This window comes from Aspergillus puulaauensis, chromosome 1 (assembly GCF_016861865.1).
Source record: "Aspergillus puulaauensis MK2 DNA, chromosome 1, nearly complete sequence".
NCBI classification, from domain to species: domain Eukaryota; kingdom Fungi; phylum Ascomycota; class Eurotiomycetes; order Eurotiales; family Aspergillaceae; genus Aspergillus; species Aspergillus puulaauensis.
Window position 1 is genome coordinate 2898032 of NC_054857.1, and position 21751 is coordinate 2919782.

Genomic DNA, 21751 nt, shown 5'->3' on the forward strand with positions numbered 1-21751 from the left:
CGTAATACACTCTTACATGTATGTATGGATCGCCTATTTCGTCTCCTTCCACGGGTACGAAACCGGGTCGTCTTTGCGAAGCCAGATCTTGGTCTTCCTGCGGTTCACGACGTGCTCCACAAAGGCTTCCCGCGTATGCTGAGCCTTGAACTTCCGAATCCATCGCGGATCCCACAGCTCGCTTGCGATTCCTAGGTCCTTGCAGCACCGCACCAGAGCGTTGGATCGGCATCCTTCTGTTGCGGTGGGGATTCCGTCGGGGGAGAAGTAATCTTGTTCGCCGCGGGCTACGGAGACGAGGCTGTTCGTTGAAAACAATGTTAGTCAAACACGTACAGTAAGACCTGAAAGCAAGAGAAAGAAGAAGCATACCGCCCGTTACAAACTAGAGCGTACTCCCTCGTCACCGTCTTCGGGGTAACAATGCTCTCACTTCTAGGAACAAGGCCCCATCCGCCGGGTCCAAACGCCCGGTTTAGGATGCGGCGGTATTTGATCTCGGGTAGATATAAGATGCCATCGGGCTTGATCTCGACTTCCTCGGGGCTCGTCTCTGCGAGGAGAATATCGGCGGCTTCTTTGGGAAAAGGTTCTGCGGAGAGACCGTGGAAGGAGCGCGTCCAGTCGATCTTCTCGGCCGGCGTGTTGTCAAGCTCGAGAGGTTTGTCGGATAAACCGGTTTTGGAGATGTTGGATGTTGTTGAGCTGGTGGGGGTCGGTTGGGAGGCGATCGATTCGGCACGCGCCGCTGCAGGGGAGGGGGTTGAACTCGGGGAGTTGGGCTTTGGTGTTGTTGGTGTCGGGGTGGATTGGGATTGTTGAGGGTATGAGCGTTGGGTGAACGACCTGTTGGATGCTGGGCGGGTATATTGGGGGTTGAGAGACGCGATGCGGCGGGGAGTGGCTTGGTAGATCGTTGATCGCTGGAGAAGAGGCTCCGTGGCCCGGAGCGCGCGGAGGAAGGCCATGATGATACTGGTATAGGGATGAGAATGAAGAGGAGTTGGTGGTTAGCGGGAGCTTGAAGCTGTTTGAGCTGCGATGCGGTCACGTGATTCACTTCTTGAGTTAAAGAGTGAGGATATATTAATATAGCAGGCTGTCTCAGGTAGAAAAGGCCCTTCTAATATACAGGATAAATATTGCTAGCTGTTGTACAGAGTATGCGCTCGTGGGATGTGGCTACTTGGCTGAGAGAGACCTCAGGCGTCCTTGGTCTCGGTGCGTTCGTCGTTACCCTGTCGCTTCCAGCACTCGCGAAAACGCTCCATCTAATCAAAGTAAGTTAGCTGAGAGAAAAGAGATATGGATCGGATGTTGTTCATATGAATTGTTGGCAGGAATATAAGGGCCGGCAAGGTGGTGATGGGCGTGGCTGACCTCTTTCTTACAGCTCCTCCAGTCCTTTTTAGCCCAGTAGCATTCATTCAACTTGTCTTGCTCCACTAGACAGCATTTGGGTCAGACTAATTCCTAGATTGTTCGATAATTGATGGCGGATGCGTACCTGCACAACCAGTGCTGAAGATCCGCTTGTCCCTACGCAACTGGTCAGCATCGCACGAGAAAAGGCAGAAAGGGAACTTAGAATCTTACCAGTCGTCAGGCTCATCGTCGTCAACTTCCGCAGCCACTTTTGGCTTCTCTTCTTTTTTCGATATCATTGTGTTTGGCGGACCGGTAGTAACCGCAGGTGAAAGAGGAGGAATTGAGTCAACCCCGATCTGATCTTCTACGCTCCTCCGAGGTTCAACGTCCCCGCGACAGCAGTTATGGCGACGACAAATACCAACACCGCGGGGAAGAAGATCAATGTGCTAGTCTATTCTGGTTTGCACACCCTGCTTCTCTAACTGCCATTATCTGACTAACCAGTAATTCCTTAGGCGATGGCACCACCGTCGAATCCGTCCGCCACTGCCTCTACACCCTCCGCCGCCTCCTCGCCGCCCACTATGCCGTGATCCCCGTTACAGCGGAGATGCTCATCAAAGAGCCCTGGACGCTTACATGTGCCTTGCTCGTAATACCAGGCGGTGCGGATCTAGGCTATTGCCGCGCCCTCAATGGCGCGGGCAATCGCCGGATTGAACAGTTCGTTCGCCGCGGAGGAGCCTACATCGGTTTCTGCGCCGGAGGATACTACGGGACCAAGCATTGCGAATTCGAGGTGGGCGATAAGACCTTGCAGGTCATCGGTGACCGCGAGCTCGCATTCTACCCCGGGACCTGTCGCGGCGGGGCATTCCGTGGCTTTGTCTACCATAGCGAGGCCGGTGCGCGGGCTGCGCAACTGACGGTCTCGAAAGAGTCGCTGGACTCTGGCGCTGTTCCGACGAACTTCCGATCTTACTACAATGGTGGCGGGGTGTTTGTTGATGCACCCTCATACGCGGACAAGGGCATCGAAGTCCTCGCAAGCTACGCCGAACGTCTCAACGTCAATCCTGGCTCTGGGGCTGCAGCGGTGGTGTATTGCCCTGTGGGCAACGGTGCAGCTATTCTAACTGGGCCGCATCCCGAGTGAGTACCACGTAATCTAGTTTGAGGCCAGCGCTGATCCGATAGGTTCGCGGCCGTCAATCTCGATCCTAAGAACGGAGGCCCCGAGTACGCAGAAGCCATTGAAGCTATAGCCGCGGACGATAAAGCCCGAACCGACTTTCTGAAAGCATGTCTGTTGAAATTGGGATTGCAGGTTGCGCAAGATACAACGCATGTGCCCTCCCTATCGTCTTTGCATTTCTCATCGTCTTCTGGTGATGCAGAACGGGTGCTAAAATCGCTTGAACAACTAGTCGGCGACGGGGAATACCTGAAAGACGAGTACGACACCTTTAAGATTGAAAAGTCCGGTGTATACAGTATGGGATCCCTCGCGGAGTCTCTCCCCGCAGAAACCAAAGAGTCCGCATCTGAGACCACTGAAAGTGAAGGAATCGTGGATTATCAATCAATTATAAAACGTTTGGTTGTTCATGATGATGTCCCGTCATCAAAAATGACGCCCTATTTCAACCATCATGCATTCTACACCCATCTTCGAGATTACCAGGCGAAATCAAAGGAAGGCGCTTCGCTCTTTGGCTCAAACCTCTTGTACGGCGAGGTCTTGACCAGTACCAACACAGTTCTCGAAAAGTATGTATCAAAATTGTTTGGAACGTGAATCTCATTAACCTGAGTAGAAATGGTAAGCTCCTGCGCAATCTTCCCGCCGGTACGACTGCAACCGCTACTACCCAAGTAGCCGGGCGAGGTCGAGGCTCCAACGTTTGGGTGTCTCCGGCCGGGTCTCTCATGTTCTCCACCGTTGTACGCCACCCAATGGAGAAGATGCAGTCCGCTCCAGTCGTGCTCATCCAATACCTCGCGGCGCTGGCAGTGGTACAGGGTGTGCAGAGCTACGACGAGGGTTACAAATCCATACCCATCAAGGTGAAATGGCCGAATGACGTCTGTAAGTTATATATCAACACTCTGTAATCAGATTGAATAAGAGCTAATTCTACAGATGCCCTGGACCCCGAACAACCTGAACACAAGAAGCAGTATACCAAGATCTGTGGCATCCTAGTAAACTCGCAATATTCATCGAACGAATACACGTCCGTCGTCGGTATTGGCATCAACACCACAAACGCCCTTCCCACAACATCTATAGCGGCGCTGGCTGCCCGCTTTGTAGGCCGCAAGGCCGCCCCAGTTACTCTAGAGAAACTCCTAGCTCGTATCCTCACCGTCTTCGAAGACCTGCATATCCGATTCTTACGGACAGGTTTTGACCGCAGCTTCGAGGAGATGTACTACGATGCATGGCTCCATACGAATCAGATCGTTGCGCTCGAGGCAGAGGGAGGGGTGCGTGCAAAGATTAAGGGTGTGACTCGTGACTATGGGCTGCTACTTGCTGAGGAACTTAGCTGGGATGATCGACCTACAGGGCGGGTGTGGCAGTTGCAAAGCGATAGCAACAGCTTTGATTTCATGCGGGGGCTTGTGAAGAGGAAGGTTAACTAATGGGATAGATGCAATGCAGTGCCTGTGGAATTAGCTAGATATTCATGACCGCAACAGAGTATTATTCGTAACAGAACGAAGACAAGCCGGGCCCTCTTCACAAGAGTGTCAGCTTTGTATTCTACATACGTATTCATAGTTCTCTTCATGTTTATGATTCACTTATACTGAGGATGACTTCTGGCATTTGTAACAACAGATTCACATTGAAATAGGCACATGGCAACAAACCAAACAGAGCATCGCAAGACTGGGCATAACGAACTGAGCATAGCGAAACAATTAGACAACAATGAAGTAATTTCCCACATGCATAGCAATTATAACAAGACATGACTTCGTCAAATATACAAGCATCAAAATACATCATCAAACATATGCATCCCAAGTACAAAAACTCGAATATATGTTACAGGCAGTAAACAAATCCTGTCCTAATCCAATTCTTCCTCTTCAGATTCCTCCATAGGCGAATAAATCAGTTCCTTGGGGTCGCAGATTTTACACCCCGTTAGTCGGCCGGTAGTAGGTAGGTTGAGGGGAGCCCTAAGTACGGCCTCGGCACGAGTAATAGAATAATCGATGATCCGCAAGACGTGGGCGACAACATCTGGGGCATCGTATTTCCATGACAGGAACCACAGTGAGTACTGTGAAGAGAGATGTATCAGTTAACTGCCGTGGAGCTTTACATCAGGGATACGTACCTGGCTTTTGTTGTTGATGTGGGCAAAGACCCATTCGCTGCTGTCCGTGGCGATACCGTAGATTTCAGAGACCTTTCCGGTGAGCTTTCGAGCATGGTGGATTGTTGCTAGATGGAGGTGAGCTTCTTTATTGCACATAAGGCTGGGGAGTCAGAATTCTTACCCATTAGCTTGAGCAAAGTCCAGGCTTGAGTGCGTCCTGGCTTCGTTGCTCGGAAGACAATCAAAGTAGCATCGAGATCTCCTTCATCTCCAGCAAAGACCACATTGTCGACCTGTCCGTCGAGCAGAAGTTCGTTGTCGTTGCTCATGAATGGCATACTCATCTTCCGCTTCTCGGTGATTTGAACCTTCTTTATGGCCGCAAGGTTCTCGCACTCCGTGTCCCTTTTGGTGATAGTTGTAGCGCTCCGCAGAAGCAGGTCGACTTTGTATTTCATTGCGACCTTTTCGTCGTAGATTTTCTGAGGAGGCTCCCAGATCCTTTCTGTGGTTTAGAGGTTAGCTCAGCCCTGGGATGGGTGTAGAAACCGTGAACGGCCTGCAGACGACATACTGAGATAGTCGGCCAACTTGAATGCTTTCAGAGATGTATCGATAGTCCACTGCTTCCTAATTTGTCTAATACTTCTGGATTTAAGGTTGTAGAGATATGGAACCGTGTCATCATCCGGTCCGCGTTCGCATCGTCCGTAGCCGAGCTTCCTGGGTAGGGCTCGCTTCTCGTACGCTTTGTTCGCCTTTTTAACCTCGAGGTTAAACCTGTGTCTTTCGATGAACGAGTAGACTCGGTGTGTGAGATTATTGCAGGATTCCATGTTGACTGGTGTTGCTTTTGCTGTTTTTATGATATATTTGTGTGGATTCTTTGGTAGAGTAGTGAACAGAGGAGGGTAGATGGGAGAAGATGAGAGTGAGAAGGCAGCTCTTTACAGAGGAGTCATACTATACTATCCATGGTTCAGATACATGCTCCTGATACTCGGAAGCATGTTCCTGAGGGCCCGACAGACATTTTCTTTATCCAAGGTTGGGAGAGTCATATGGACGTGTATAGACTCATGGGCCCTTGTGGAACCGAGCTTATATCAGAGTTTATATCAGCAGAAAACAGTACTGGACATAGTACTGCGTATCCAAAGCAGACAATGATCAATGTTATAGAATAAACCTGGATTGGGATAAATAAATGAAAGCAGCCTATCAGTGACATGGCGATATATAAACCAAAATAGTCAGTTTTTGGGGTCCCATTCGAGCATCATATCTGATTCTACTATACACAATATCAACCTCTATTGTCTTTGGATTACGGAGCATACATATTCTTGACAAAATAAGTGCCCACTTGGCATCTGGCATTTCTCATGTAAATCTCGATCTAAGATCTACACGCGTACCACCAACCACATTGCTGGATGCAGATCTCGGCATATTCGATATTGGTGTGGGACCATAGCGCAGGGCGTGCATAAGGTGCCATAAGCAGGGTACTATGCAGAACAAACTGTCATAGCCTGTCTAAAGTAGCTAACCAGCAAGGAAGGCGATCGGAGCTTTCACCCAACGAAGGAAAACGCCTTTGTTTAGAGTTTCACATCACGCTGTCTGGCCCACTGTGACTTCTTTCTCCACCTTCACGCTCTTCCGAGGCCCAACTTTTTTGAATTTTTGGCTTTGGCTGTTATATATCGGCTCTCCCTCTGTTGTGTATCGCATACGGCCGCCATCCATCATGCTGTCGTTGCCGTTCATCCTCGCGCTCGCAGCAGGTCTGCTTGCCCTCCAGTATGCCTGGTCCGCCTGGACTCACTCCCGCAAGGCGCGCGGTTTGAGATGTGCTTCTATTCCTCGCTATCCCACCGACATTGTGGGACTCTCGAGTCTGAAAGAGGCTCTGCAGGCCGACAAGGTGAAGGGAATTCCCCTGATGCTACAGCGTCGTGTCGAGAAGATGTCAACTCGCGAGAAGCGCTTGGTCACCACCTTTCGCATCCGCCAGATGGGCCGCGAGAATATCTTCACGTGCGATCCTCAGAATGTCCAGGCAATGCTTGCCACTAAATTCAAGGATTTCGAGCTTGGCCCCGGACGCCGACATACGCTTCTCCCGTTGTTAGGAGCTGGCATTGTAAGCACTATCTTCAGCCGATGGAAAACGATTGATCTGGCCCGACGCTAACAGCTCTTCCAGTTTACATCTGACGGTGAGCTCTGGTCGCACTCTCGGGCTCTGCTTCGACCGCAGTTCACCCGCGAGCAAATCAGTGACCTGGATCTGGAAGAGAACCATGTGCAGCAAGCCATGCAGGCGATGCCTGTAGACCCCGTCACGGGCTGGACCTCTGCTACCGACATCCAGGGCATATTCTTCCGTCTGACAATCGACTCAGCAACCGAGTTTCTGTTCGGCGAAAGTTCCGGCAGCCAGGAAGAAGCTCTTCGCAACGGGGGCAAGCTTCCCTCCGATCACTTTTCTGTCAACTTCGATAAGGGCCAGTGGTATGTGGCACAGCGCGCTCGCTTCGAAAAGTTCCATTGGCTCGTCGACAACAAAGAAAGTCGAGACATCAACAAGAAGGTGCACGCCTATGTCGACCACTTTGTCCACGCTGCTCTCAAGGCAGCAGTAGAGGGAAAACCGCTTTCTTCCAATTATGTTTTCCTAGAAGCTCTAGTCACGACAACCCAAGATCCCATCGAGCTCCGCTCTCAGCTCCTCAATATCCTGCTCGCCGGCCGGGATACCACAGCATCACTTCTCAGCTGGTCCCTCCAGATGCTTGCCCGTCACCCAAGCTTCTTCCAGAAACTGCGTAAGACCATCCTCGCAGACTTTGGCCCTTACTCCTCGAGTCGTGACAGTATCACCTTTGCGTCTCTGAAATCCTGCCGCTACCTGCAATATTTCATGAACGAAGTGCTCCGCCTTTTCCCAGTCGTGCCAGTCAACCGCCGCGTTGCAACCCATGACACATTCCTGCCGCAAGGGGGCGGGTCCGATGGGAAACAGCCTGTCTATCTACGCGCCGGCCAAGTCGTCACATACAGCCCGTTCGTGACACAGCGCCGAAAAGACCTCTGGGGCGAGGATGCCGAGGTCTTCAACCCAGATCGCTGGTTCGACCGCAGAGCAGGCTGGGAGTACCTCCCCTTCAATGGCGGACCGAGACTCTGCATCGGACAGCAGTTTGCCCTAACTGAGGCTGGATATGTCCTCGTTCGACTGCTGCAGCGGTTCGACGCTATCGAGGACGTCTATCCGGGCCAGGAAGTCAACTATGGCTTGAGTGTGACACTGGCGCCCGGTGACCCCGTTACTGTGCGGCTGCACGAGGCCGCGGCGTGAGTTGTTTGTTTTTGTTTTCTTGTGTTTCCCACCCATACCATGATTGGTATGGCGTGGAGCAGATGCTTAGTTTGACGTTGTTACACGACTTGATGCCATGGTGTTGCGATACCCTGTTAATTTCCGACGATGATGGCGAAGTGCCACGTAAGCATGTTGTTTCCTTATTATGATCGCTCCTGGACTGGGCAGCTTAGTGATAATGACCTTACATTGACCTCTCCCAAGTGGGTGGTTAGAAATATGACAACTCCTTTAATTGTCGATGGGTCTCTGGGTTAGCCATTGGCTGTCCATTTTGCACCTGCTGTCCAAACTGCAAACACGTATAAGAATTGTGACTGCTACCCGTAACTCCCAGACACAGCAAGTTGTCAAACAGGCCAGTGGGCCAGATTCAAAGCGAAAGAGTTCGTATTCAATATGTACCGGCCTCTCTATAATCATAACGCTGCTCATGATCCATGAAATCATTATAGTAAAGACGGAACACGCTGAAGGGTCTGCAGGTACAACGGATAAGTAGCGGACACACACGGCTGGGGTTCATCGCGTCACCTGGAACTCAAAAGACCTGTCTCCCTGGCCGATAGGGACAGCATTGGCCTCTTGATCATATAGAGTGCGCTCGAAGTACCTCACCCGTCCGTCTTTCCCAACAAGTATGACCGTTTGCTTTTGTGTCCCGTACGGACCATGTAGATATGACTGGTCGAGGATATCGTGCCCGGCTTCGGGCTCTTTGACAGGCCCTGATGCCGTTCCATGCGCATGTCCATCAACACATGGTGACTGTCCCGAATTCTGCACCGCAATCTCACCAGCCGCAGCCGGAGCCTTTGGCTTCTCTCCCCTCCCAATAAGCGGGATATAAATACTCCTCCTAAAGTACGGAAGATAATCCTCCGCTGTAGCATCGCCATCCAACTGTGGCAACGAATTCGTATTTAGCACCTCAATCAACTTCTCGATCAACTTCTCCTCCTCCTCCTCCTCCCCTTTTCCCTTTTCCTGTTTAACATGCTCCTCAATCGCCTCATCGACGAGCCTCTCCCCTTCCAGAATCTTCGGCCAGCTCCTATCATCAAAAACTGTATTGCTTAATCCCTTCGTTTGTCCCTTTTCACCCGCAATCCACGTAACCTGATCCATATCGCTTGACCGATTCGACACGATCGCCAACGGCTCGTTCACATACCCGCACACAAGACTGAACCCGCCGACATTGCGAGCCGTGGGGCTAGCTACCATCTCCTCGACATATTCGGTTGTGGGGTGGTCCGGGGTACGCGTGAGCCAGCTGTTGACAATTGCGCCGCGGGATTGTTGGCCCGTCGCGGCATCTGAGGTGCGTTCACGGTAGTTTGTTAGGATAGCGACTTTGCCGGTGCGGGTTACCCCCATCCAGGTTCCTTGGGTTTTGCGGGCAAGGTCGCGCCCGCCGAGGATGTGCGTGTTTGGGGGTGGCCAGTAGTCTGCTGGGGCAGTTGGACGGCGTAAGTATTCCTGGTTGATTGTACCGTTAGGTTCTTGTTTTGCTTTACTCGTTTCTTGGGTTTATATTTGAGTTTGGGGTTGGGGGTGGGGTTGTGTACATCTCTGTTATTAATGATTATTAGAGAGTAGGAGGGGTGAGCTGTTGATATTAAGGCGATACACATGGTTGCAATTTATATTGAGAAGAGAGTAGGACAGAGGAAGAGGATTGGGAAGAAAGAGGATGAAGTCTAGTGTGTGACAACGAGCCTTCGGGGCTGGTCGTTGGGCACGTGCAGGACAACAAATGGGCGTCAACGGTCACTTCAAGCGAAAACAATACTAGCCTGAAAATTCGAATTGATACCTGGGCGATTAAGGATAGCTAATGAAAGGCAGTGAATGTACTCTAAGTAATGAACCAGAGCTTGTATAGCCATGTCGAGTACATCACATGGAGCTGTTTGGCCATGACGTCAACGATGGCCGGCTTTTACCAAAATGTGAAAGCTGCGATGGGATAAAGATCCATATAGGCGGACTTAACCTACACAAGGCTACGAGGGCAAGAAGACGAGGCCTATCCAGCTATACCAGGACACTGATTCACAAGTGCATCCGCAGGGCTGAGACCGAGTCGCTGCTTACGCTACGCCCAGCGCCCGAGTTGGTCACACTCCGCACTCCCTCAAAGCCGGAGGCTCCAATTTTATCTTCGTCGCTTGTCTCAGCTCGCTCTTCTTTTCTTTTCTTATCTCGCCTATCCGACTTCATATCCACAGGCTGCACACAATTCCTTCGCGCTGGCCGCCCTCTCTCGCTACTCTATCATCTCCTTCGATCTGAATCTTGTACTTCCGTACCCCGCAGCTAGGCAACTTTCTTTGTGGGCTTTGCACATCCAACGAGTACGATTATTCTTCCCATACATCGCCTGCCCTCAAGTACTTTATAGCAAACGACGCAATTGTCCAAGATGTTCTTCGGGATAGTCGCGGATCTCTTTTCGTATGTATAATGCCGCCGATCCTATATATCTCCGAGCTTCATGCTGATTAGTCCCATCACCGCAGTTCCATTCTTACCATCCTTCTCCCCATCTTCGCTTCCTATAAAGCTCTCCGTTCATCGGACCCGTACCAGCTGGCACCATGGTTGATGTACTGGGTGGTTCTGTCAGCCATTCTCATGGCTGAGTCCTGGACGGTTTTCATTCTGGGATGGTTTCCCTTTTACAGCTGGATCCGGCTGGGCTTCTTCGCATACCTGGTTCTCCCGCAGACCCAGGGTGCCCGGATCCTGTACCAGGGTTATGTGGACCCTTTTCTGACACAGCACGAACGTGATATCGAAGAATTGATCGGTAGCCTCCACGAGCGCGCCAAAGCACTGGGCCTCCAGTACTTCTACCAAATAATCGACCTTATCAGGGAGCGTGTGCTGGGTCTTCCCCCGCAGCGTCCGGCAACTCCTCCACCAGCTACTACATCTTACGCCCAGTCGCTTTTATCACGCTTCAACCTCCCCTCGGCCGTGGGCGGCAACAACCCCGCCCCCGCTAATGACTGGTATTCGGCCATCAGCTCCGCGGTGGCCTCTGTGACAGCCCCAGGAAAGAGCCAGGAAGCTCGCGCAGAGGAGCTTTCTGCAAGCGGATCTCTCCTTCCGCGAGAGTTCGAGTCCAAGTCCCGTGCGGAGAAGGCAAGTTTCTACTCCAACCAGCGTGATATGCTGGATGTGCTCCGTGACGCCATCATGAAGGAGGAGCGTCACCTCGACAGAGATGAAGACGAGGGTCTTGCTTATGGCAGTGGCGGCGGCGGCGTACCCCTAAGGAAGAACCGCAGCGATAACTCGTTCGATCACATCGAACATGAAGATACCCGCGATCGATCCCCTCGCCCAAGCGGAGGTTGGTTTGGGGGTGGTGACCAACACCACCACCAGCAACAGCACCCTGGATCATCCTCTGGGGTGGACTTCGCGATGCAGGCTGTAGATGCGATTGCTCGCGCAAGGGACGGTCGCTAGAAAAGGGTCGCGGTTTGGAAAATGTGCCTCATCTGCTAAGTATTTACTATCTCGGTGTTAAGACTGTCAAACAGGAATCCAAATACTGTTCACATGGGTCATTTGTCTAGCAATAATAATGCTAGGATTATACATGTATGTACTAAGAAATAAGCTCAGAGCCAACATGGAGGAACTCTGTCAAGATTCAAGAACGTCCGATTCCAACCGCGTATGTACGTCATGGTGTCTAAATGCTCATGTAAAGACCCCCGCAACCACTAAGATTCATTCCCGAATTCCCGTTAAAATTTTTACCTGATCTACTGCCCGTGCTTTTGCTTGACATGCTTTAGTATGATTTGTAGAAGCCGCCACTGAGTTCGCTGCATCTGGGCAGGCAACTGACATCACATGTGTCAGCCATCAGCATGTTGGGCTTGCCTCACCCCTCCGAACACGCGACAGTCAGATCAGTAAGTAAGTGCCGTTTGGTCCGGCGGCGAGGCCCGAAACGTAAGTCGTGTTAGTTCGATGAGAGAGGCTGAATTCGTGAGTCACTCGGTCGACTCACTAGTTAACTGGTTAGTATGTTGTTGACGAAGCGTGGGGGGAGGGGGAATGCTGTGCCACTGCTGCGGCGCTACTGATGTAGAGTGTGCTTTGACGAGGCTAAAGGGCACTGAAGCAAGTGAGTCCGAACTTGGCCCAGAAGTGGCATGAGGCGACTCGGCGAGGTCAGCAATACGCATACCGTATTGGTAAATGGTATCATAAGTGATAGCGGGCGAATGTGGCTCAGAACACGTAGTGATACGTGTATGATACTGTACTAGGACTTGTGGCGATGAGGACTCGAGTATGTGAGTTTCGCACTTCTTGGGTTGGCGCTCGGAATTTGGATGGCCTGACCTGCAAGGTGGTATTATTGAGCATTCTATTCTGCTTAGAAAATAGATTTGAATAATCGCAACAGTCTGATACAAGAGAATTGCGTGTCAGATTGGAAGGGGTTTGAATAATTGATTATTTCCAGAACAATACTCCGGCAGGTCTTGGCAGGTTGTTTTGCCGCCTCCACCCGATGGGAATTTATAGATTCTGGCCAGAAAGTAACCACTTTAAGGAGAAGAAAGTCATGGGGAGAGAGATTTTAAGTGAAGGCAAGTAAGAAAGATACTACAGTGAATCGATCCAGGACCTGCAGGGTTCTGACAACTTGTGTTGGGTGAGTGCGGGCATTTCTTTTCTTCTTTCTACCTTACCCTTTTCGTCACCCAAAAACCACCACCACCGAAACGCAAAAAGGGTGTTTGTAAGAAAAAAAAAGGGAACCCGAAATCCTTTCCATCTCTCCAGAAGACTTTGACATCTTCTTTTCTCCCCCCTCTTTACCCCCTTCTCCTCTAAAATCATCGTTGACCACGACGTAGAAAACATTTCCGTTGGTGGTCTTCGTTTTCTCTCTTTCCCCGTGTCGTGACATCCCTGTGTCGCTTCGCTTTCCCAGCCCATTGTGTGTGTGGGAAATCTGGATGTGGGATTCTCGAGCGTGTTCTCCTCTTGCAGAAACACGTCTCTGACATCGCCTCGACTTTGTCACCAGCTCTAGCGATATCTCTTTTGTGAGCATCGTTGGTTATCTCCTCCCTCGTCACCGGATTCGAAACTTTTTTCGTCCATCTTCCTTCCTAATCTCGCCGACGCCCTCGCCTGTCTAATGAGCTCGATCCCTCAACAGACCGGCCTTCAAACTCAAGGACAGAGTACGTCGTCAGCCCAGGCCGCCTCGCACTCTTCCACCCCTTCACTCAGTGGGAAAACCTCGCCCCAGGCGCCGGTTTCCACTTCGTCCTCGACCTCTTCCGCGGTGCCTCGTTCCTACGCAAACGCGACCAAGAAGTCCGCGACGGACTCTACCGCCGCCGCTCCCGTCACCGTGGGTGGCTCATCGCAACATGGGAAGTCGACCTCAACTTCTGTGAGCGGCAAACCCATGCAGCAATCTCCAAACCCGACCATTGTGAATGGCGCCCCTGCGTCGGGAACCCCTCAAGGCGACCACCAAAGAAAGCCCTCGGTGACCATCACCGCAGAGTACAACCCTAGCCGAGCGCAGACCGGTCGTCCCAATAGCCTCCAGTTTGGCTTCGCCAACCAGCAGCCGACCTCGCCGAACATGGGAAATCCCGCCGCCTTGGCCAACCAGCCTCAACCGGGTCTGGGCGTGACGGCCTCGACGAACCCTCGTGCAACCTCGCCGCAGACTTCGCCGTCGCCTATCCCTCAACCCGCCTCGAGTGGTGGTCGCCCGCCGCCATCTTCATACCCAGCTCAGGTAAACTTTGGCAGCTTTGGAAATACGGGTGATAATGTGAGTGGCTTCGTTCACTAGTGTGCTTTTTGTACCAGGCGGGCTCAGCCGCATATAAAAAAGCCTTTTCACGTCATCTCTCTCTCTCTCTGTACACATATCGTTTGAGAGTTGAATCCAGGCGAATTCTCTTATTTGTGAGCTATACCCGTCACAGATTACCTTACTAATGCGTTTCTTTTGCATATGCAGACTGCTCAGGCACCCCTTGGCCCCGGTCCTCAGTCAACTCATCTGCGCCGCGAATCTTCGCAGTCAACGCATAGCGACCATATGGGCAACGGACCCGGCCGCGGTGGCTATTATCACCAGGGTGGCCGTGGCCGTGGACACTCACAATCTAGTCATCAGGGTCAAATGCCGTACTCGCCTTCTAACAGCTTCCGTACCCCCAACCAGCCTCGAGGCGGACACAATATGGGCCCTCAGTTCCATCCCCCGAACCAGGGCCGACCTATGCACGGATTTCCTTCCCCACAAGCCAGCCGCAGCCCAGCGCTAGCCAACGCACAGCCTTTGACTCCCCAGATGGGTCCGGTTCCCATGGCCCATGCTCAGATGCCTCCTCAGCCTTACGGCGCTTATCCTCAACATATGGGACCCCAAGCAGTGAGATCACCCCACCCTAATACCCAGAAGCCTCCGCGCCGTGGTCTCTATAACAAAAAGAAACAAGGACCCCGCGGGTTAAATTCCCGAAACACACCCTTCTCCCAAACCCATGTTTCGTTTCCTCCCCCCAATCTGGCCCCAGAAAGCGGAAACTTTGAGCAATGTCTAACGTTGATGAAACATAATCAGACCTATCCATATGGCGACCCTAACTACGGGGCGTACTATCCAAACTACCAGTACATGGCACCTGCCTCGCCCCAACCCGGACGCCCCGTGCCGTACACCCAATCGCCCTACATGCAGAACCAGTTTCCTGTTCCACAAGGTATTCCCCAAGCCACTGGCTTGGCGCGGACACCCTCTCAGGTTTCCGACCGACCTGGCTCCAGCTTAGGCCAGAATCAACCCCAGCCTGCTGCAGTTCCTTCGTCGCCTGGCCACGCACATACTCCTAGCCGCTCTTCCAACACATCCGCCGGAGGGGGTAAGGCTCCCGCGTTTGTCATTCCTCAACAAGCGCGCAAGGCGATCACTATCCGTGATCCTGATAGCGGCAATGTGAAAACTTTCGAAAAGACTCCCGCATCTCCGGCCCGCGTCACACCATCTCCTGTTAAGGTTGCAACGCCAACCCCTACTCCACCACCACGAACTGGAAGTAGCACAGACCACACTCGCTCTACTTCCATCTCTGCCAAGACTGCTGCTGAGAAGAAGCAGGAGTTGAAGGACGCAGTCCTCCAAAAGATGCAACAACAGGAGCAGGCGGAGACAAAGCGAAAGGAGGAGGAGGAGGAGGCTACTAAGCGCAAGGAGCAGGATGAGCAGGCGGCCAAGAAGAAGCAGGAAGAGGAAGAGGCCCGCCAGAAGAAGGAGCAAGAGGATGCTGCTGCTAAGAAGCAGGCTGCTGATGAAGAGGCTGCCCGGAAGGCTGTAGAGGACCTGAGCCTGAATGAGAAGAAGGACGCTCCTGCTGCGAAAACCTCCAAGTCCTCCGAACCGACCCCTGCCCCGGCAGATGATGAGGATGACATTGACTACGATGCTATCGAAAAGGAGATGGCTGAACTTGAAGCCAAGGAAGCCGCCGCAGAAGCTGCATACTACGCCAGGAAGCAGGCCCAGAAGGAGGAACAGGAGCGCAAGGAGAAGGAAGAGCTAGAGTCCTACGAAGCCAACATGAAACAAGCCGAACGCGAAGCTGAAGCTCTCGAGGAAGCCAAGGAGAAGAAGCGCCAAGCTGCTGAGGAAACAAGCACCAAGGAAACGTTCGCCTCTCTGAAGAAGGGCGGATTACCTGCCACAGAGGCTAGCACTCCTGCCGATAGCGGTACTGTTACCCCTGTATCGGACTCCTCCATGCCTCCTCCCGCCAAACCTGCTAGCGCCGCAGCAACCAAACAGAAGCCCGCTGCTCTCAAGCTGGAAACCAACAAGGCTGTCGAACCTCCTCAGCCCACAGCCGGTATGAAGTCTCTAAACTCTGCTCGCTTCGTGGACGATCTGAGCAAGATCTCTTACCCTACCTCAATTGCCTCCCCCAACCCAGCGCTGAACTCAAGCGCGCCTGCCGACCGCAAGTTCCATTACAACAAGGAGTTCTTGTTGCAATTCCAGGCTGTATTTAAGGAGAAGCCTTCAATCGACTGGGACGCGCGTGTGCGTGAAACTGTTGGTGATACCGACTCTTCCCGTCCTCAATCTGCCCGTACTCCAATGGCTCGCAACCCATCTCGTGGCGGAGCTCAGTCTGATTTCCAAATGGGTACTTTCGGTCAGTCGACCCCCCGCCAGGCCTTACCTCCGGGCACCACCTCTGAACAGCGGTTTGCTCTGTCCAATTCGCGCACTCCTTCCTTACCCTTCGGCCAATTCCGGAGCTTCCCCATGGGCAGTGGCGCCACGCCCCTCAGTCGCACCAACTCATCTCATGCTATGATGCCTCAGTCTCCCCGTGTTGGATCGAGCAACCGGTCCGGCACGCGCCAGGGCAGCAAACGCGGCGGTCCCGGCGGAAAGCAACACGGCAGGAAGGACGAGGATATGCCTCTTACAGCTGGAAAAGAACTTGAAGGTTTGCAGGTATCCACTACTGGATGGAAACCTCGCAGTCTTGGCCAGGCCGCTGCTTCTTCAGGTCCTACACCTGGCGGTCTCATGCCTCCTGATGTTGTTCAGCGCAAGGTCAAGGGTGCTCTGAACAAGATGACCCCGGAGAACTTCCCGCGTATCTCTGGCCAGATCCTGGAGATTGTGTCCCAGTCCAAGGATGAATCAGACGGGCGCACTCTACGACAAGTTATCCAGCTCACATTCGAGAAGGCTACCGATGAAGCACACTGGGCTTCGATTTATGCCAAGTTCTGCAAGAGTATGCTTGAGAGCATGAGCGCCGATATTAAAGATGAGAATATTCGTGACAGGAACGGCAACGTGGTTGCCGGCGGCAGTCTGTTCAGAAAGTATCTTCTCAACCGTTGTCAAGAGGAGTTCGAGCGCGGTTGGAAGGTCAACCTACCTCCCAAGCCCGAAGGTGTTACGGAGGAGGCTGCTATGATGTCCGATGAGTACTACGCTGCTGCTGCCGCCAAACGTCGTGGTCTGGGTCTTGTGAAATTTATTGGTGAATTGTACAAGCTGGGCATGTTGACAGAGCGTATCATGCACGAGTGTGTGAAGAAGCTTGTTGATTACGAGGGTGTTCCAGACGAGGCTGAAGTCGAAAGTTTGACCAGCCTCCTGCGCACCATTGGTGCTTCTCTCGACGCATCGGAGAAGGGTCACGCGTTTATGGACGCCTACTTCCAGCGTATCCACTTGATGGTTCAGACCCCCAACCTTCCAAGCCGTCTCAGGTTCATGTTACTGGTATGCTGCCCATCGTCTTCAGTATTCGGACTAGATACTAATTTGCTTAGGATATTATTGATTTGCGTAACGCCCGCTGGCGATCGAAGGATTCTGACAAGGGTCCCAAGACTATTCAGCAAATTCGCGAGGAGGTACGTATAGTCGAATCAACATTCAACGTCCGTTCGATCTCACTAACTTTCCCCAGGCTGCGCGTGCACAGCAAGAAGCAGAGATGGAGCGTATGCGCCAGCAAGCAAACCGCGGAGGTGGTGGCCGTGGCCCCATGGGACGTGGTGATGCCCGTAGCTTCTCGTCAGGATACGGACAGGCACCCCCGCCTGATTACGCTTCTAGCAAGGTTGGAAGCGACGATCTCCGCCGTCTCCGTACCACTCGCAACACCAACCAGCCCATGTCCTTTGGACCTTCTAGCATGCTCGGCTCTCGCAGTAACAGTGGTCGCAAGAACCTTGGCCCTGGAGGCAACTTGGTTCGTGGTAGCGATGACAGTGCAGCCAGCAGCCGTACTGGGACACCCCCTGCCGGTAAGAAGGAAGATAAGGAGGCTGCGTCCTCAATGAACGCTTTCAGGTATGTCTCGGCACAGGATGTCCAAGGCTGTGGACATATTTGCTAACTTCGCGCAGTGCTCTGGCTCAATTACAAGACCCGGACAACTTGGCCACATCACCTCCATCAAACCCTACCTCTCCTGCGATGACAAAATTACAACCCGCTGTTGAGCGTCGACCCTCCGCGACCCCGTCAAAGGATGGCGGCGGTGGCGAAGAAGCATCATAGATTGTTTGTTCTTTGGCAATGATAATGAAAATGATTCCGTTCTTCTGGAAAGATTCTATCTACTCCCTTCATCATCTCTTTTTTGACACCTATACCTCAACTTCCTCATCGTCATGTCATTTGAACTTATCAATCCTCCCTATCTAATCTTCGTCGCCCACGATTTCCGATGACGCGGAAGAAAAGTTCGTCGCTCATTTGCTTCGTTCGGCATGGTATTATAGAAAGAACCTTCTACCTACATTCGATTGTACAATTTGTTGTTACGGAGATTGAAGAAAAGCAAGATAAGCCTGTAATGGAAGGACCAGAGTGACTTCTGAATATTCAGCGAGAGAGGTAGGCTACTTTGTGTGCCAGGAGGGGTGTTTTATTATCAACGTTTCGCTTGAAATTATGTTCTTTGCCAATGTTCATACTTATGTTCATGTTCATGTCCATGTCTCTTTGCATCTTTAATTCAATACCCGGAGAGTTCTGACGTTTGCTCTTCTTCTCCCATCCAGTGTCTGTCGTGTCGTGTCGTGTCTAAACGAATGAACCTTGCGCAATCGAACGGGTTCTTGAAACAAGAGTTGGCAGGTACATTGGACACGGCTGTTAATCTGCGACGGGGGATTCAGATTCAGTACTTTATTAGTCTATGCGGCTTTGTTACCTTTCTTCCTCCCTTTTTCCCCCCCTTGGTTCCTTGTTCGCATTGCATCCATCTACAACCCTGGCTTCCAATGCAAAAAGCTTGGTGTATGTGCTGGCGATGATTCCATGTCTCTCTTCCTCGCTTGTGTTTTTTCGTGCGCTTTGTTTAGACAAAATTTCTGCTTAGAAAAAGTTTCCTTTTCTTCCTTTCCTTTTCCTGCTCTCTTCCTAGTTTCTTCCTCGTTTCTAGGCTTGAGCTTACGATCTATGTGTTGCGATATAGTTCAATTGAAATGTTTATTTGTTATATTCTGGTTTGTCTCGTCTAGGTAGTGCGTAATATCAAGTACTAGTAGCAGCTTTAAGTAGGTTGATGTTTTGTGTTGCGTGGGTTTGACTTCGATGGCTACTATAGTACCAATAAATAATCACTAAAACCTAGCTACTCTTGTATACTAGGACGGAAGAACGCTACGGATAAGGAAATGGGATTTGATATGGATGTACAGCCGACCAAGTAAGCTTTCTAAACAGTGATGTTGTAGTGGATGATGAGATATGGGAGAAAGAAAACATTATTAAAGTGGAGGAGAAAAGTGGCCATATCTGCCTATGTAATGCAACGAGAAGAATGAGTTGATGCCCGCTTCACTGATGTAGTTTATCTTTTGCCAAGATGTATGCATTCATAGACGCTTCAATTGGTGCAACAACGGCCGTGACTGTCTTTATAAAGAAAATGAACGGCGGGGATGTTTCATGCTCAGATGAGCAGATGGATTTGGGCTGAAAAGGCCCACTTATGCAGTATCTCATGTAAGGCTGATTCGCTATTACAGCGAACGGCGCTTGTTCTTGGCTTCATCTTGGACGTTGTCCGTCACGATAACTGGAATGTTAACTTCAGCACTTGTAGTGTCTGGTGTGGGCTGGTCCGATTCGACCGTCTCTCCTTCCGGCGATGGGGTATCGCTCGCAGGGACAGGGATCTCAGCCGGCAGCTTGTCATCAGAACTGTTCTCCCCAGGAAGCGGCGTGGAAGTCTCTCCATCGCCTCTTGTGTCGTCAGACGATATTGAGAGATCTCTTGCAAGCGATTTATTGATAGCTTCAAGGGAATCCGCCATGGGTGTTATTGGCCCATCATGACTGACACTGCTTCTGTCAGAGGCGGAAAGTGAAGTGCGCGAGTTCGTGTAACTCTGTGGTGGAAGGCCGAGAGCAGCTGCTACGGCGGCCTCTTCATCTGGAAGTTTCGATACGCTACTGTTTCGGCTCGAGGGGCCAGAGAATATATGGCTTCCCTGCCGCTCGCTCAATTCCAGGATATGGTTGTAGCTGCGTCTGTTGGGATCTGCTAAGCGCTTCTTTTTCTTTTTCTCCCGCTTGGGCGAAGGTCGAACCACGATCACGGGGATTGGTGACCGTTGCAAGCAATACTTCGAGACTGAACCGGGCAGCAATCCTTGAACTCCGCTCAGGTTTTTGCCTCTGGTACCAACAACCAGGACTGCGGGTTCATAGATTTTGATCTGCAATAAGTAAGCGTACGCTGCATATCACAAGCGAGGATGAACAAGGGAAGTTTACCATGCGTTGGATGATCTCCTGGACCTTCCCAACGGCCAGTTCCAAGACCAGACTAATCGCCTTTTCATTCTGACTGTTCTTCTGAATTACCTGCTCGAAAAGTCTTTCAGCCTCCTGGCGATATTTTCCGGCCTCAACCGCAGCATCGCTCGTGATGCTCGAATCTTTTTCGACGACTCGAAGACAGACGATTTCATCACCATCGTCGACTAGCTCGTCAATAAGCCATTCGAGGGCAAAGTCGGAGTAATCATTCTGATCAGTGCCGCAGAGAAAAGTGCGGCTGCGGCGGGTAAGTTGGTAGCCTTTGTGTTTGTAGTTAAGGGTAAGAGAGAAGTCTGCTGCATCGGGGTTATCGAAAGTATCAAATGAAACACCTCGTTCGTACGTCCTATGATACGCATACGTTGTTAGAATGCAGCATAGAGGTGTAAAATATTGGTCTTAATAAGCTTACCGAGGTGGTGGGGGAGAATAAGTTCGTCCAGGGACTTTTAGTTCCTTGTCGTGGACCTCAGGTTGCGAGTTCTTCCGCCCAGTCGTGCTACCAGGACGGGAAGGAGGCTGCGATGGGGAACCCCCAACGTCGAACTGTATCGATTTTCTATTCGCGCTATCGGCCATACCGGTGCTACCGGGACGAGACGATTCTGTGATGCTGTTCGTTCGGTTGGGGCCTTGTGCTAGAGACCCGTCTTCCGAGTCGGGCGATGGATATGGAGAGACTGACGCCATGAAGTGTTGTTTGCTTCGGGTGATAAGGAGTGGTAGAGGCGCGTGGGTTGAATGGAATCGACGATGCCAGGTTAGAAAAATCAGATAAGGCAGTCAATCACACAATTCAAAAAGTAATACGCGGCTCAACCGCCATGAAGCTTCTGGAGTTCTTCTGCCGGTCGTACGATGCAGGAGCTGCAGATCATGGTTTGCGATAACGCACGGGTTGGGCGAGAGTTGAGGAGATGCAATGGCTTGTTCTGCGGATTGACGGCGGCTTGCTTAGAAAAAACAAAAACCCTTAAGCAAGAGGCTCGTAAGTCATGAGGGCTTTCATTCTTCGCCTCGAACGCCGGATGCAGAACCTCTTATCGTCACGACGGTCTCAGTGATGAGGAGACGATGGGCCTCGACGAGGGGCAATATGCATCGGGAAGGCGGTGGTTTGTCCGGTCACTGGTGTGCTTAGTAAGCCGCCTGCATAATTATTCATCATTTTTAGTTATACAGGTTATGCCTGACATTAGGTCCGTCGAACTATTTTGTAGTCTAAACGGCTGCAGTCAAATCTTGTAAAAGACAAAGCACAAGATCAGTGGG

The 21751-nt window shown here is 51.6% G+C and overlaps 9 protein-coding genes across 9 annotated transcripts; 4 read left to right on the forward strand and 5 right to left on the reverse strand.

The window, feature by feature from the left end:
* Positions 1-33: 33 nt before the first annotated feature.
* Positions 34-968, reverse strand: APUU_11144A (putative mitochondrial genome maintenance protein Mgm101; the record flags this gene model as incomplete). Its single annotated transcript, XM_041695035.1, has 2 exons — positions 34-301; positions 373-968. 2 exons carry the CDS (start codon positions 966-968, stop codon positions 34-36), a joined length of 864 nt encoding a protein of 287 aa, XP_041550510.1.
* Positions 969-1202: 234 nt separating this feature from the next.
* On the reverse strand, positions 1203-1664 carry APUU_11145A (uncharacterized protein; the record flags this gene model as incomplete). Its single annotated transcript, XM_041695046.1, has 4 exons — positions 1203-1271; positions 1381-1445; positions 1508-1539; positions 1597-1664. The coding sequence occupies 4 exons, from the start codon at positions 1662-1664 to the stop codon at positions 1203-1205; spliced, it is 234 nt and encodes a 77-aa protein (XP_041550511.1).
* A 108-nt stretch (positions 1665-1772) lies between these two features.
* BPL1 (biotin--[acetyl-CoA-carboxylase] ligase BPL1) lies at positions 1773-4020 on the forward strand (the record flags this gene model as incomplete). The annotated part of the gene is made up of 5 exons (XM_041695057.1): positions 1773-1830; positions 1887-2523; positions 2569-3141; positions 3189-3460; positions 3515-4020. 5 exons carry the CDS (start codon positions 1773-1775, stop codon positions 4018-4020), a joined length of 2046 nt encoding a protein of 681 aa, XP_041550512.1.
* A 434-nt stretch (positions 4021-4454) lies between these two features.
* APUU_11147A (uncharacterized protein) lies at positions 4455-5545 on the reverse strand (the record flags this gene model as incomplete). The annotated part of the gene is made up of 4 exons (XM_041695068.1): positions 4455-4670; positions 4728-4834; positions 4891-5214; positions 5284-5545. 4 exons carry the CDS (start codon positions 5543-5545, stop codon positions 4455-4457), a joined length of 909 nt encoding a protein of 302 aa, XP_041550513.1.
* A 917-nt stretch (positions 5546-6462) lies between these two features.
* Positions 6463-8076, forward strand: APUU_11148S (cytochrome P450; the record flags this gene model as incomplete). The annotated part of the gene is made up of 2 exons (XM_041695079.1): positions 6463-6858; positions 6922-8076. The coding sequence occupies 2 exons, from the start codon at positions 6463-6465 to the stop codon at positions 8074-8076; spliced, it is 1551 nt and encodes a 516-aa protein (XP_041550514.1).
* A 546-nt stretch (positions 8077-8622) lies between these two features.
* APUU_11149A (NRDE family protein) lies at positions 8623-9737 on the reverse strand (the record flags this gene model as incomplete). Its single annotated transcript, XM_041695090.1, has 2 exons — positions 8623-9582; positions 9672-9737. The coding sequence occupies 2 exons, from the start codon at positions 9735-9737 to the stop codon at positions 8623-8625; spliced, it is 1026 nt and encodes a 341-aa protein (XP_041550515.1).
* Positions 9738-10528: 791 nt separating this feature from the next.
* Positions 10529-11583, forward strand: APUU_11150S (HVA22/TB2/DP1 family protein; the record flags this gene model as incomplete). The annotated part of the gene is made up of 2 exons (XM_041695102.1): positions 10529-10560; positions 10626-11583. 2 exons carry the CDS (start codon positions 10529-10531, stop codon positions 11581-11583), a joined length of 990 nt encoding a protein of 329 aa, XP_041550516.1.
* A 1699-nt stretch (positions 11584-13282) lies between these two features.
* On the forward strand, positions 13283-18205 carry APUU_11151S (putative eukaryotic translation initiation factor subunit eIF-4F; the record flags this gene model as incomplete). The annotated part of the gene is made up of 6 exons (XM_041695113.1): positions 13283-13936; positions 14129-14545; positions 14738-17419; positions 17470-17553; positions 17610-17995; positions 18052-18205. 6 exons carry the CDS (start codon positions 13283-13285, stop codon positions 18203-18205), a joined length of 4377 nt encoding a protein of 1458 aa, XP_041550517.1.
* A 1472-nt stretch (positions 18206-19677) lies between these two features.
* APUU_11152A (universal stress protein) lies at positions 19678-21169 on the reverse strand (the record flags this gene model as incomplete). Its single annotated transcript, XM_041695124.1, has 3 exons — positions 19678-20376; positions 20435-20825; positions 20892-21169. The coding sequence occupies 3 exons, from the start codon at positions 21167-21169 to the stop codon at positions 19678-19680; spliced, it is 1368 nt and encodes a 455-aa protein (XP_041550518.1).
* Between the last annotated feature and the right edge of the window lie 582 nt (positions 21170-21751).